Genomic DNA, 13,747 nt, shown 5'->3' with positions numbered 1-13,747 from the left:
GCTCCAAAAACCTCAGCTCATTTCCGAATTGTTTTTGATTTTACCAGTGTCTCCAAAACCTGGAAGGTTTGTTTCAGCTGTTCCTACAATGTTTGCTTAACCTTCACCCCCCCTTCTAACTTCTCACATTTATCTAATACAAAACCCCTCCCTTCTTGCTGTCATCCTGACATGATTAATCTGAGAAACTTCTCCAGTATTACAGCCTTTAACAGACTTCTGGGTTTTTCATACTTGGTCTCCAGCCATTTTCATGCTTCACCCACTTTACACTGCTCTACTACTGTTATTTACATCTACAGCTGAATCCATTCCTTCTCCACTTTTTCCTTTGAGAACTAAGGATTTCATCTGCTGCACCAGTGGGGGGGGGGGACGGGACGGGACTCTGTGTTTAAAGTACATTGGAAAAAGCAGCTGGCTTCTAGATGTCAAAAGAGTTTACAGAGAAATTGATATAACCATCAGCAACACTAGCACTGAGCAGAATCAGGGATCTTTAGAACCAAGCCACACAGCATGACCATTGAACCTAAGAATGCCCTTATGCACAAAGAAAAGGCTCCTTCGAGAGATGAATCACTGAAAGGGGGCCAGGAACACCCAGCAATGAATCACTGGATGTTGCACTTCTCTCTCTAATGTCATCCAAGCACCAACACTGGCAGATAATGAGAGGAATCAGAATTGAATCTTGGCAGCGACAGGCCAGATACAGAAGTCTCATGTGGCTGCTCTGTTTCCACTCCTGCTGTCACAGAGATCAGAATTGGGCCCACCTTCTCTCCCAGCAAGCAGCAGTGAGCAGAGCACTCAGCCATTTGACTAACACTGAGTACAGTCTGCAGCTATATCATCCCCTCCCTCACTGTTCTTTCCCTGCTAGGCTTCATTAGCATCAGCTGAATGTGATAAATGTGCCTGACAAACCTAATATTAAAATTTTGCCATCAAAACCCAATGCTGCAGAACCACCTATGACCTGCTGTGAAATGCCAGACTGCTGCCCTCCTTATCCTCAAGTGGCCCAGGCCCCTTCTCGTCCCAGAGGGTTACAGAGGAAAATATCCCTGCCTCACCTCATCAAAGAGATCAGTGAGCATTAATGAGAGCAGGTCAGATCAGGCAATGGCAAAATGCATTCCTGGGACCCCAGAGAAGAGCAGTGACAGCACAGAATCCCTCCTACTGGCTTTTTCAGTCCCTCAGGAAGTGTTGTTGGGCAGAAAGGTAGTATATTAATGCAGAGATGTTCTTCAACATCAATATGTGAATACTGTCATTTTTATTCCCTATGATGAATTAATATTCTCCCCCTTCTTACTCTATGGTGAAACATTGGGTAGTCATTTTTGAGAGAAGTTGCCCTACCTGAGTGAAACTGGAGGCAATACCACCAGCTTTCTGTCCAGGTGTCCTCTCGGATAGATGTAGAGACAAAAAATCCCCTCTCTATTTTCCAGCCTGGTCACACATGAGTCTGCTCTGCCAATTTGCTAACGTAACACCCTTGCTGCAGGATTCGTGAGCTCAGGACCTGCAACACCTTGCAGAGCAGGCTGAGGAGTTCTGTCTGCCTCATGCCCCTGTGCTGACATCCCTCACATGAGGGCTCCTGAGGAGAGCCCTCAAGGCTGCGACAGCAACATTGGCTGGATCAGTGAAGGAACAGGGCAAACTGAGGTAGAAGGATGGATTGAAGCCAGAGTCCAACTAGTCCAGGCTTTAACTCTGCCAAGGTGCCCTACCAGGCCGTTAGCAGAGAGAGGAAATGCATGCAGTAGGCCACTGTAGGATGACCTGCCCACCAGGGAAGTTCACGTTTGGGTTATTCCCCACAGACAGGCTATCAAAGATATTGGGAGATCAGAGCTCCTTCCACTACACAGTCCTAGCCATCCTTCAGATAATGGACCAAATTCTGCTCTGGATTGTGCTGATACAGATCCAGGGGACACATTCAGCTTTGTACCAGGTAAGTGAGCTCAGTAGTTTCTGTGCCCACTGCCTTTTCTGTGAGGAGAGCTATGGCTGCAGATCCCCCCGCACCCCCTCCTGCAACAGGGCCTTGCTATCAACAAAATCTAAGCTGAAGGCAGTAAAGTGCCAGAAGAGCAAGCAGAGCACCTGCGGCTGGGTAATTACCAGCCAAGCTCAGCTACTAAAAGACTCAGGACAGGGCAAAGGAGGGGAACAACCAGGGAATTGCTTGGATACCACAGCTAAATGTTAATGTCTTATAATGAGGGGCCCCGTTGTGCCAGTTTCCATGAAGAATTTGGCGATCCCCTTTTGACGAAAGCACTACAAACGCGTCACTGCCCTTTCAGTCAGCTGCAGCAAGCCAGGAAATGTTGGCCTGAGCAATTGGGAAGGATGGGGAGACTGAAAGGGGTCACTGAGCTAGGAAAGAGGAGGATAATGAGTTACCGTGGCAGTGCTCTAATGACACTATCTAAGCATGCCACATGCTATCAAATTTAGGACCCGGCTTTCTCATAGCAGCCTGCAGAGATGGGGCAGAAACATCCCTAATAGGAACAGTGTGCCCTAACCCTGTTCTTTTTAGTAAGATCTCTGCTGGTGCAGCAGAAGCATCTCAGTAAACTAGGAAAAAAAATCCCATTGGAGATGAGTAACACATGCCAACCTGCCTTCTTCATACCTCCTTCTACCCTATACGGAGGACTTGTCAAGCAAATTAACACTTAGTTACATCAGAAATGGCCACAAAGCTATTATTTCCTGCCCCCCTAAATAATTTCTGCTGCTCTCAAGAGTTTCTCCTTTCTTATAGGATGTTTATTTTTGAAAACCCTTTTAATTCTACCATCCCAATCGTAATTATTGAAATTGCTGTGAACATTCAGACACTGACTTCTGATGCTAATCAGAACCCTGAAGAGACCCAGACAGTAAAGGAGAGATTTTTGCTGGATGGCTTTCTATTTCTAACTACTTCTGCCCATTGCAATAAGTCTGATTTGAAGGCAGCTGCAGACGAGATGGATCGAAGATATCCTCCTTCTCTAGGTAATGCAGCACAGTGAAATGCAGTCACACTGAGTAGCATTGATTTGAGAGATGGAACATCCTTTTGTTCTGTTTATGGACCAGCATTAGGATGAGAGGCAATGACAAGTTGCACAAGGGAAATTCCAACTAGATATTGGGAAATAATTTTGTTCACAAGGCCGGACAAATGCTGAAACAGGGCCCAAAAAGGTTGTAGGAATCTCTTTTCTTGAAGGCTTTCAAAACTCATCTTGACAAGGCACTGAGCAATTTAATCCAAGTTGGCTCTGCTTTTAGTACAGGTTTGGAGCAAAGACCTCCAGAAATCCTTTCCAACCTTAGTTATTCTATTATTTTTACCATCATGGTCATGGATAAGGACACCACTGTGCTAGTGGAGCTAGCAAGTGCTAGCTTCCAACAGTTAGCAGAGAGACCGTTCAGAAGCCTCATAAAACAGTTATAAGTCCTGAGCTCAAACAGGAAAAAAAGTTCAAAGAAGTTTTCCAAGGAGATTAATTATCCACATATATGGAGACTTGTAACAAGCCATCAAATGAACAAAACAACCCTCTGATTTTTAAAGAAAGAAGAGCCTGAAACTGCTCTGACCTTCTCCTAATATCCTGTTACACTGCAAAGTACATACCTCAGTCCTCTGAAATGAGAAGTTACTTTCTCCAGGAGGAATGCTCATGTGCCACTGATGAAGTTGTGCTATGATTTCATTTTCTAATAAGATTCAGATCAAATGTGGTTTTAATCAACATTAACAACAAAAAAATCCCAACAATGTAATAACATCAGGCCTCCTTTTCTGTGATAGAGGAATGTTTATAAGTTGTCTCCTTAGAATACCTACTTCTAGAGACATGTAACTATTACGTCTTCAAGTAATCTGCAGATGAAAAAAGGCTGAAAATGTTAAACCTGCTGGCACATCACAGAATTATTTTTTCCAAGCTTTCAGTACCAACAAGAATCTTAACCTCAAAGATATGATGAAAAGTGCCAGATGGTCCTTCATTTCCATTTCCTCCATACAGATCCAGACTAATGGCCTTTAACTTTCTGCACCACATGTGTGGAAAAATGCAGTAAAAGACCAAGATGTATTGCTGTGTACTCATGAACATTCTCATTTTTCAGTGGGGGCCAAATTTCTAGCACCCAGAAAACACATAACAAATGTCATTGCTGCTCTTCCCCATTGCCCAAGGAATAGTCATTTCTTGATTTGTAACCTAGTAAAAAGCTCATCAGAAGAGATGGTGTTTGGAGGATCAATTAGCTACATATATCTTCATCAGGGCACTCACACGTCTACCAGGTCCTCTACACTAGAGAGAGGTCTGGCCAACAGCGATGATTTAAATACCCTTGAGGCCCTGGCTAAGAACTGATTCTATTTCTTCTGCTCCCCCTAACACTTCACAAAATCCATTTACGTGAAGCTGGTGCATCAGTTCACTTCACACACACACAGAGTAAAATAAGAATAAAAATGAGAGAATACACTAAACACAGCTTTTTAATGTAACCGTACACATGGTAAGAAAGATGTTTGAGCTGTGCTTCCTGTCAGACTAATTTAATATTTATTATGAATTGCCTAAGAAAAAGAAAACACAGAGGAAATGATTTAAGTTGTATCCAGGGGAGAAGACTGCTTCCTGCCTCACCTTAAGCCACGGAGGATCTTTCTATGCATGTCAGCCTGGTTTCAGCCATGCTCCCTGTCACTCAGGCCAGTAAGATTTTACACTGTAACACCACTTGTCATATTTTTAGGACTTGGATTTCCCTTCTCCAAATTACACTTTTCTCTCATGAGTTACTAATGCCATATTATCATATTAGGTAATAATATTTAGTTCCTAATAACATATGTTGAGACCCTTGTCCCTCTGATTTAATACTTCACAGTGACAAAGGAATCAGGTGAATAAGTAGCAAATATAATTGTAAGAGAAATACTGACTCAGAAAGGATTTTTTTTTTTTTTTTCCTGGAGACAAAGGAAAGGTTTAGTGATCAACACAAGGAGCACTGAGCTAAGCAAACTGACATACATAAGTGGCAGGAAGATCACAGGCTGCAGAGACCTTCAGCTTCACAGCAAGAGAATGGTACTGCATTGCCTAAGTGTAAAATGCTCCTTTCATTCCATGCCAGAAAAAAAAGAATAACTATTTCCTCCCTCCTCCTCCTCCTCTTGGGAGATGAAAACAGATCAGAACCTCAAACCAATCCTTGCACTGGCTGGAACTCAAAAGGTAGACTTGGGAGGGGTTGGAGTAAGATATAAAAGCTGGTGGCTGGAGACACAGAGCAGCACTGAAGTGGAGTGACTCAAGGGGAGGAGGAAACAGAGACAGCAAAACACAAAGATGAACCTGAAACTTCTTTTTTGCCCTGGATTCCTCCTGCTGCTTATTGTCAGTCAGAACCAGGCAAAGACCAAGACTATTTCCAGCTTACAGGTAAGTGACTGGCTGCTCAATAGAACTGAAAGAAACTGATGTTATTAGGATTAAGGCACTTCAGATTAGCTATTTTTCTTCCAACCCCAGCTAAGGCAGTAGGAAACATTCAAAGAGGTCATGACAGCAGGAATTGAGCAAACAAGCAGGAGTTGGGCAAACAGTTATTATGTGGAGGGAAACTGAAGTAATCAATTAATGGATTTAAACTTCTGACCAATTAATGGAATTGAAATTAATTAATTTTTCTGTGGGGTCAGTTTGGGGATTGCAAATTTAGGGTCATTATATGACTGAGTGAAGCAACAGACTTCTCAAGTGGAAGAAATTTGCCCTGAAGGACTTCTAACTATAGCTCTAGAGCAGTCAACTGCACAGTCTTCCCTCAAAGCCCTACTTTAAACTGAAAATAGAATTAATGGATTGGGCCTGTGTGACTAAGAAGAAGACTGCCTCCTTGGCTCTGCAGTGCAGCAATGCAACCCCAGAGGAAGAGCATTAGGAAGAAAGTGCATGCACAGGGGTGTATTTGTGTGTAGGAATTCCAAGTCATTTAAAAAAAACAAACACATTTCAGTTATCTGACTAGTGATCTGGTGTTCCCAAATATGAAGTAACCTCCTAACCTGCAAAAAACACATAAAATCCTTCTAGCACCAATTTCAGCATGTCTTCTGTCTACTCATATCATTCCAAAGTATCCAAACCATTTTTTCTTTTTATATATTCACTCTTGATCAAGCCTCTTTCATTGCCTTTCACAAATCATCCCACACCCCAGACTCCCAGCTCCAGGAAAGACTTAACCAGCGGTTTGTCAGCTCAGAACTAACAGAGTACAGTAACAGTGTATAGAGAGCCTTACAGCATTTTGTGAGAGTATAGCGTTAGCTCAGAGAAGCTTAGTGGGTCAGAAGCAGCTAAAAATGACCAGCCCTGGCTTCAGAAATCACTTCAGTACTTTCATCTTTTGATACAAGACCAAAAAAAGTTTCTCCAAACTTATCACCAAGCATGGCCTATGCAAAAATAGTAAGAAAGATCTCAAACCCCCTCTATTTTCATCTCTCCTCCCTCTACCTTTTCTTTTTTTTTCTCTCCTCTCAGAGTCTGTCCAAATTGTTAGATGAGGAATTGGACCATCCCCTGGTTTCTGAAGAAAGGGACCATGAGCAAGATGACAGGATCTCAACAGATGCCTTTGATCAGCAAGATGCTGAGTTCCAGTGGACCCGAAACACCAGGGACCAGCCCGGGGGCACGTCCACTGGGGACGGTGCTGTCCGGAGGTTCCTTGGTGAGCTCCTAGGTTTACCCCAGCCATACCAAGACAGAAGCAAAAAGGGCGTATCCAGGAGCTGTTTTGGTGTCAAGCTGGACAGAATTGGGTCACTGAGTGGACTGGGATGCTAACTGCTTACTATGGTAAGAGAAAGCCAGAGGCTGATGGCCTGCATGTTTGATTATAACTTGTGTAAGTATGTAGAAGACCCGATTTAATTCAGGAAAGGGTGCCTTAGAGTAACTTTTGCCCTCCTATTGCAAACACTGTTTACTAATTTCACCCTCTTCAAAATTCATTATCATCAGATGCACACTTAGAACCTGTGAAAGCCATGTCTTCGCTTTACCTGCTTTTCACTCCTTTCTCCAAGTCAGATGTATGCATTTCATCTCGCAACAGAAACCAGATCAGAGAGGTTTTCACCAGCTCCTTAGGGATTTTTGTGTCAATCCAAGGAAACTCCTCTGAACAGAACATTGGAGATGAACCTGTCCCTAGAACAGTAAGAAATCAGTTACTTTCCACGTGTGAAATCCCGTCCACTTCTTCTTTTACTTATTCCTCTTTCTTGACAGGACTGTCTTTGAAGGTTCAAAGGACGTGTTGGCACTGAGTGATATATTCAGCCCTTATTCGCACTGGCTCCACCAATCCATCTACAGATGATATACTGAACAAGTTGTATCCCACCTCTCCCTTGAGTTTCTTAGGGGAGAGAGAATACAATACACCATCACTGTACCATGTATTTGTACCAGAGTAATGATTTGTGAACATCTATCTGAAATTTAAGTACCAAAACATTTGTTTTGCTTATGTACTAAATGTATAAATGAACAAGTTCCATTATGTCATGGATAATAAACTCTTTCCCATAACTGGGTGGATTTGCTTCAGTTTTTTGTTGTGATTCCCTTTCACATATCATTTTTGAAAGTGAAGCAGAGTTGCTGCTTGCAGTTAAACACAGTACACTAGAAGTCAGAAATATTCTGAAAGCTGCTTTCTGGTAAAAATGTATTTTTAACAGCTTTTTTTAAAAAAGCAAAGAAACAACAACAACAAAACACAACCAAACAAGCCCTTTATACTCAGGTTAAGATATAACTATCTAAACATATGTATAACATTCTTCATGAGAGAATAATCAGAATCCAGGACACAAAGCACCAAGTCTTTGACCAAATGAACTAAATTTGAACTAAAAGGTTAGCTGTATTAACAGACATCATTATAAAGAGTTTACTCTGCATTTGAATCTGTGATTGACAAAGGAATGAGATTTTTATGAAAACAAATGTGTTTCTTACTAGTATCTCTCATCTTGTTCCTAAAAAATGCTAACCTTAGACAAAAGTTCAAAGGTACCCTACTCTTCCACATATAGATCCAGATATTACTTTTCTGTTAGAAAAATGATCTGCAAAGTCAAGATTATATAAAAACACATCTGATCTGCTCTTTTTTTTTTTTTTAAAGCAAGCCAAGTATTCACTGAATCAAACAATGAACAAGTTGGAGAACAGATACATGGCAAACATCCTGAGAAAAAGGAATTCTGTATGAAAGTTGGTTTGCCAAGATCGTGACTGTGCTATCCTGGTGTTGGTAAGAGCTTGAACCCCGCAGGCAGCTCCACTGAAATCTGTAAGGCTGCTCACATGAGCATCTACACCAACAATCACAAATGAAGGCACAGCTGTATACTTCCAGACAGATGGGCTACACAGCTGTACTCCTCCCATTTTCTTGTACACAAGACAGATGCTCCTTGAAGAAAATATTCTAGTAATAAGCCTAGTCCTAATAGGACCCCTGGATAAAAACACAGAGCTCAAGCATATACATAAAGCAAGCTTATCAACAATCCCCTAGCTGTATGTGTTATGATTTTTTGGCAGTTCAGCTCTCATTAAGAAAACCTGCTTGCACAGAACATCCAGAACTCTACTTTCTACTTGTCCAGATCATTCGGACTCTATGCTTTGGTTCTGCTCCTTCCAACTGCAATCCCCATGGACCGAGGGCAATCCAGGACCTGCTGGAGTACTACTCAGAGCCAAACTAGGAAAGTTTGCTTCTTTGCTAGTGTTTCAATATACAGCTTTCACTTCTAACCACAGACTTGCTCTATTAAGGACATTAATAGTACAAGCTCATAAGTAGATTTCAACACTTAAGAGCTGACTACCAGAGACAAGAAAGCACAGAATCATTTGTTAATGGAGGGTCTCCCCTTGCCCCAGCTACCAACAGCTCTTTATATTTTCTTGCAAGCTTTACTCCTTTCAATCTCTTGCATATATAGAAATTAACGTTAATTCTACCTGTTTATGGCTATTTCAGCCTTCAGAATCTTTACCTCCTCAGACCAGTATTCACAAGGTTATCAACAACGTGACAGAGCCACAAGTCCTAAGCAGAAAATCCAACAACATATCCTGAAGCCTCTCTAGTTATCAGTCTTTGTGAGGTCTTCTGCTGTTTGCTACTTAGTATATTTAAGCTAATTTTGATAACAAATCAGCAGCAACAGTGAAAACACCCTAAACAGTCCCTTGCAGGCAAGGAATAGCCTCATCACTTACATAGGCACCTCTGAGCACAAGCTCTCAAACACTGGAATAGGCCACGTAATTCACTTGTTGTACTCTGTGCTGCCTTTCCTTAGCAAAACAACAAGCATGTGAAGCACTTCATCAACTAGATGAAGAATTAAATTGGGGGAATAAAAGATAAATAATGCCTCAATTTGTCAGCATAATTTACATTTCAATAGACAGGCTATGCGTACCTTCATGCCAGCGATGCAGCACAATCAACATGAACAGCTTTTCTTAATGGAAGCCCCCTAGACTGCACAGCAATTCAGGGGCAAATCCTCCTGAAGGTCTAGAGCCTTGTTGGACCATACAGATAAAACTCTCCCTTTCCACAGCTTCCATCATACAAAGACCTCTACTCCTTACAAACACGAGCAGAGAAATTTGATTCATTGCTCTAACTTAACAGACCTTCACACAGTCAGAAAGAGAATTTCCCTTATTTGCTCCTAATACACAGCAATTCACAATAAGAAGAGGCAAATGCTTACTTGTAGGAAACCTGAGAGGAAGCATCCAGGTTTCTTAAATAGATTCCCTCTTTGGGCGTGCTCGCCCTAAGGCTGGCCCAGGTGCAACCTATATGGTAGAAGGGTTAATCCACACAGCCCCCTGATGTTACACTGTCAAACAATGAAGAGCTAGTGTGCTGTGACAGCTGGTGACAATGGGAAGGTTACTGCCTTCTTCCTAACAATGCTGGGTGTGAGATCTCCCCCTCAGTAACCCTAGGAGCAGGTGTATTCTCATAAGCATGAAAGCTTCTTGATGTTGGAATTTCAACACTGAATACACTAAAAAAAACTAATAAAGGGCGAGTGCTGCTGGGTCTGTTTCCTGAACATCCTCATCCTGTTTCTAAACTCAGCTACACTGCACTGCAAATATTTTCAAATAAAATAACAGAGATCAGAAGAGGTTGAAGACTGAGCTGCCCGCTCATGAACAGAGTCCTACGGAAGATGAGACCGATAAGAGCTCCAATCCCACAGAGGCTGAACTTGTAATGTGCCATTCTCTCACCTGGCATTTTCAGTGAATATTTTAAAAAGCCACTTTTCAGAAACTAAGAACAATTTATTTCACATAAAAGGCTCCCTAATTAGATCCCTAGGACCAAAGCCAGGTGTGTTTGTACTTTAGGTAATTTGCTTAGTCTTATTAGCATTTAAATAATCAGGGCTAAGCTTTGAAGTTAGCATGCCAGTCAGACAGGGGAAGCTCACCTCTAGCTGTGTGATTTCCATCTCTGCTAAGCATGAATTTACCAGCTGGGGTTACAGACATAGCTGAGGAGAAAAGCCTACAGTGAAGTGACTGCCACACAGAAAGAAACACACGGATATCTTTCCCAAAAGTGTCTCCTTTTGGGTATCTATTTATAAACGATGCTAGGCAGCAATCAAGATTTGGTCTAGTTTATCATCAGAGGGCTGAATTGTCTTGGTCACGTACACTCTCACTGCTTTACCCCTTCCTACTCCTGCCTGTCCTATGCAAAATGGAGGATGTTCCATGCCCTCACCTTAGCTATCTGCTCTCATTCTGTATCAACATAACAGCTCCTTCCTTCATTTGGGCACCATACTTTCAAAATAAGTGCTTCATTTCTCTCTGCCAGATTCTTCTTTGAATTCTTCTTTGCTGTGATGCCTTAAAAAAAAATAATTTGCCAGCTGTTAAGACTGCTGGATGCAGAGATCGTGGTCCCATACCATCTGATGTTGCTGGTTTGCTTCCAATCTAAGATGAATTATGCCGGCTGTAAGCAAGTTTGTGGAACAGAAAGACACACACACACACACAAAAGGGGGAGGAAGATGTAGAAACTTAATATATGTTGCTCCTTGTGCAACACATGGCAGTAAAAGTCCACAAAAGGTTGGTTCAAAACTCTCTAAAGTCAGAGGCAAGATTTGCTTTGGCTTTGCTGAGCTTAAAGACAGACTCTGAGCTAAAAACCCAAGCAGAAATCACTGGATATCTACTGAAACCAGGGAGATTTATGAGTGTCTGTCTAAGCCAACAAGGGGTGCAGAAAGTAGACTTACTGTAATTGCTCGAATGTCACCCAGGCAGTGATTGAAAGGACCCTGTCTGCTGCTCTGCTCACTGAATTCTCTAAGGATCTAACAGGGTCATCTTGATTTGCACCCCAGGACCAGTAGAAATTGTACTCATTTATATTTGAAATTTGCCACTCACACAGGAGAGATGCTGAAAGTTAATAAGAAAGTGCTGCAAAGCTCTGAGGCAAAATAAGAGAAAGTTTCATACAAAGTGGCCGCCTGTTACAGTTGCCAAATTGGTAATTGCAACGCTTTTGTCTGGGGAGCTTAAATCCAAAGTCCTACAAAATCTATCTTTGGGCGAAGTCACCGATCTTTCTGGAAGGAGCACTTTTTCCATAGGGATTTCTAACTCCAACCCCATCTGTGAGGGACAGAATGCACTGGCATTTATGGGTAAAATGGTGGAGCATGGGGAGAGGCTGGTGACTGATTCACTACTACAGCCAAGGCATGGCTGGAGAGCTAGGAACGTGTCCAGCAAAGTGATCAGCTGTAGCATTGCTCAAGGCAGACTTAACCCACCAAAAATTTAGTGGCTCAGCTACAGAGGGGTGGGTTTGGGGGAAATGCCAGAGGAAGGCAATGAGCATCACCACATGAACTTGCAAGGAAGGAAAATTTAAGAGCCAGCCTCAGACCTTGGTCTATTCACAGAGCACAAAAATATCTACACAGGGAAGAAAAAAACTGTTGGGAACTGCTACAGACAGCTCCCCTCTTTTCTTTCTCCCACGGAGGAGAAATGATGCATCCCTCACCTCTTGGAGGGGAAAACAACACCCTGCTTGGGCCAGCTCACGGCTCCTGTGTGCCTGCAGATGTCAGGCAGAGCAAACCGGCAGAAAGCGCAAGGTGTTTCCACTGCATCACCTCCTACCTACCGGTGATGGAGAGGGGAGAGAGGGGGGGGAAGGAAATCACCGGGAAAATGAGTGCTGCAGGAGGGGAGGAGATGTCTCGGGGCTGTTCTCTCCCTCTGGAGGAGGTGCTGCACCCAGGGAACCCCCCTCTCCCGGAGGGTCACCTGCGGGGCCAGTTGTAACCAGTTCCCTTATCGGAGCCGGGGGACAGGGCTCCGGCTCCTGCGGGGATCTGGCAGGAGGCAGCTGAGCTCCCTGCGGGCAGAGAGCGGGGATATAAGGGGAGGCATCCGTAGGCAAAGCAAAAACGCGGGGCAAGCTGGGGTAGGGTAGGGTGGGATAGGATAAGGATAAGGATAAGGATAAGGATAAGGATAGGATAGGATAGGATAGGATAGGATAGGATAGGATAGGATAGGATAGGATAGGATAGGATAGGATAGGATAGGATAGGATGCAGCTGCCGGCTGTTTGCTGCAGGGCCTGGCTGCTGCTGCTCGTCCTGCGCTGGGCCGGGGCTCAGGCAGCCGGCGGTGAGCACGGCGCGGAGCTGCGCTCCCTGCAGGTACCGGGACCGGGACCGGGACCGGGGCGGGCCGGGGACCAGGGAGCAGGAGCGGGGCTCCCCGTCCCTCTGCCACGGCTCCTTCCCTCCCTCTCCTTCCTCCCCCAGGACCTCCTGGAGGCGCTGGGGCAGCTGCGGGACGAGGAAGGGGAACTGGCTCTGGACGAGGAGCCGGAGGCTGGAGCTGAGGACGGCGGCCCCGAGTGGGACCTGCCGGGGACCCCTCTCCCGGCCCCCAGCCCAACCGAGCCGGCGGAGGGGCAGAGCCGCTGGAGGAGCCTCCTCTCCTCCTCCCGACGGAGGCATTTCTCCGGCTGCTTTGGGACGAGGATGGAGAGGATCGGCGCTCAGACGGGGCTGGGATGCAACCACTACAGAGCCCGTAGGTCCCGGCTCGGCCCCGGCGCTGCCCCGCGGCTCGTCCCCGCCTGCCACAGCCCAGGGGAGAGGGGCAGGCGCTGGGGCACCCCCGCAGCTCTCCGCCCCTTTTCTTCCAGGTTTCTGGAGGAGAAGGAGAAGCTGAAGCCGGGACCGGCATCCTCGAGCCTCCGGGCCGGCATCCAGCCGCCGGGCAGCCACGCTCCCCCCACCCCCTCGGAGCCTCCGCGGGGCTGGGTACTCAGCAATAAACCTTTTGTACAAAGCGTGGCCGTCTGAGAGTGGTTTGTGGGGTTTTGGGGTCACGGTGTAGCACGCGGAAAGCCCCTACAGAGATCTCCTCCTCTGCACGGAGGGTCCTTGACACTGGCAGGAGCATCCCGCCGGGTCTGGGGCAGCTTTAGCCCGAGGGCTGCGGCAGCAGCAGGGGTGGTGGAGGCTCTGTCGGGCACTATCGGGCACTGTCGGGCTCTGTCGGGCTCTGTC

The 13,747-nt window shown here is 44.9% G+C and overlaps 1 protein-coding gene and 2 long non-coding RNA genes across 5 annotated transcripts in view; 2 read left to right on the top strand and 1 right to left on the bottom strand.

Annotated features, from left to right (window-relative positions):
- Window positions 1-9,896, bottom strand: part of LOC113839717 (uncharacterized) — a 37,430-nt gene extending 27,534 nt beyond the window's left edge. For all 3 annotated transcript variants that reach the window (XR_011804681.1, XR_005260690.2, XR_011804683.1), the window contains exons 1-2: window positions 9,578-9,896; window positions 7,130-7,277 (exon numbers count right to left, since the gene is read on the bottom strand). This is a non-coding gene — a long non-coding RNA (uncharacterized lncRNA). The remainder of the gene's footprint in view (window positions 1-7,129; window positions 7,278-9,577) is intronic.
- On the top strand, window positions 7,139-7,675 carry LOC139999288 (uncharacterized). Its single transcript, XR_011804684.1, has 2 exons — window positions 7,139-7,285; window positions 7,359-7,675. It is a non-coding gene; the product is annotated as an uncharacterized lncRNA (long non-coding RNA).
- A 2,097-nt stretch (window positions 9,897-11,993) lies between the features above and the next one.
- Window positions 11,994-13,527, top strand: LOC113839716 (natriuretic peptides A-like). Its single transcript, XM_038166689.2, has 3 exons — window positions 11,994-12,883; window positions 12,992-13,265; window positions 13,381-13,527. The coding sequence occupies exons 1-3, from the start codon at window positions 12,773-12,775 to the stop codon at window positions 13,404-13,406; spliced, it is 411 nt and encodes a 136-aa protein (XP_038022617.1). The 5' UTR covers window positions 11,994-12,772; the 3' UTR covers window positions 13,407-13,527.
- The last annotated feature ends 220 nt before the right edge of the window (window positions 13,528-13,747 follow it).

Source organism: Anas platyrhynchos, chromosome 22 (assembly GCF_047663525.1).
Source record: "Anas platyrhynchos isolate ZD024472 breed Pekin duck chromosome 22, IASCAAS_PekinDuck_T2T, whole genome shotgun sequence".
NCBI lineage: Eukaryota > Metazoa > Chordata > Aves > Anseriformes > Anatidae > Anas > Anas platyrhynchos.
This window is presented reverse-complemented; position numbering and strand designations above follow the sequence as displayed.

Excerpts from the sequence above, each read along its gene's own strand:
- LOC113839716 (XM_038166689.2), top strand. The coding sequence starts at position 12,773 with ATGCAGCTGCCGGCTGTTTGCTGCAGGGCCTGGCTGCTGCTGCTCGTC. Across the intron at positions 12,884-12,991 it reads CGGAGCTGCGCTCCCTGCAG|GACCTCCTGGAGGCGCTGGG; the intron begins GTACCGGGACCG and ends TTCCTCCCCCAG. Across the intron at positions 13,266-13,380 it reads ATGCAACCACTACAGAGCCC|GTTTCTGGAGGAGAAGGAGA; the intron begins GTAGGTCCCGGC and ends CTTTTCTTCCAG.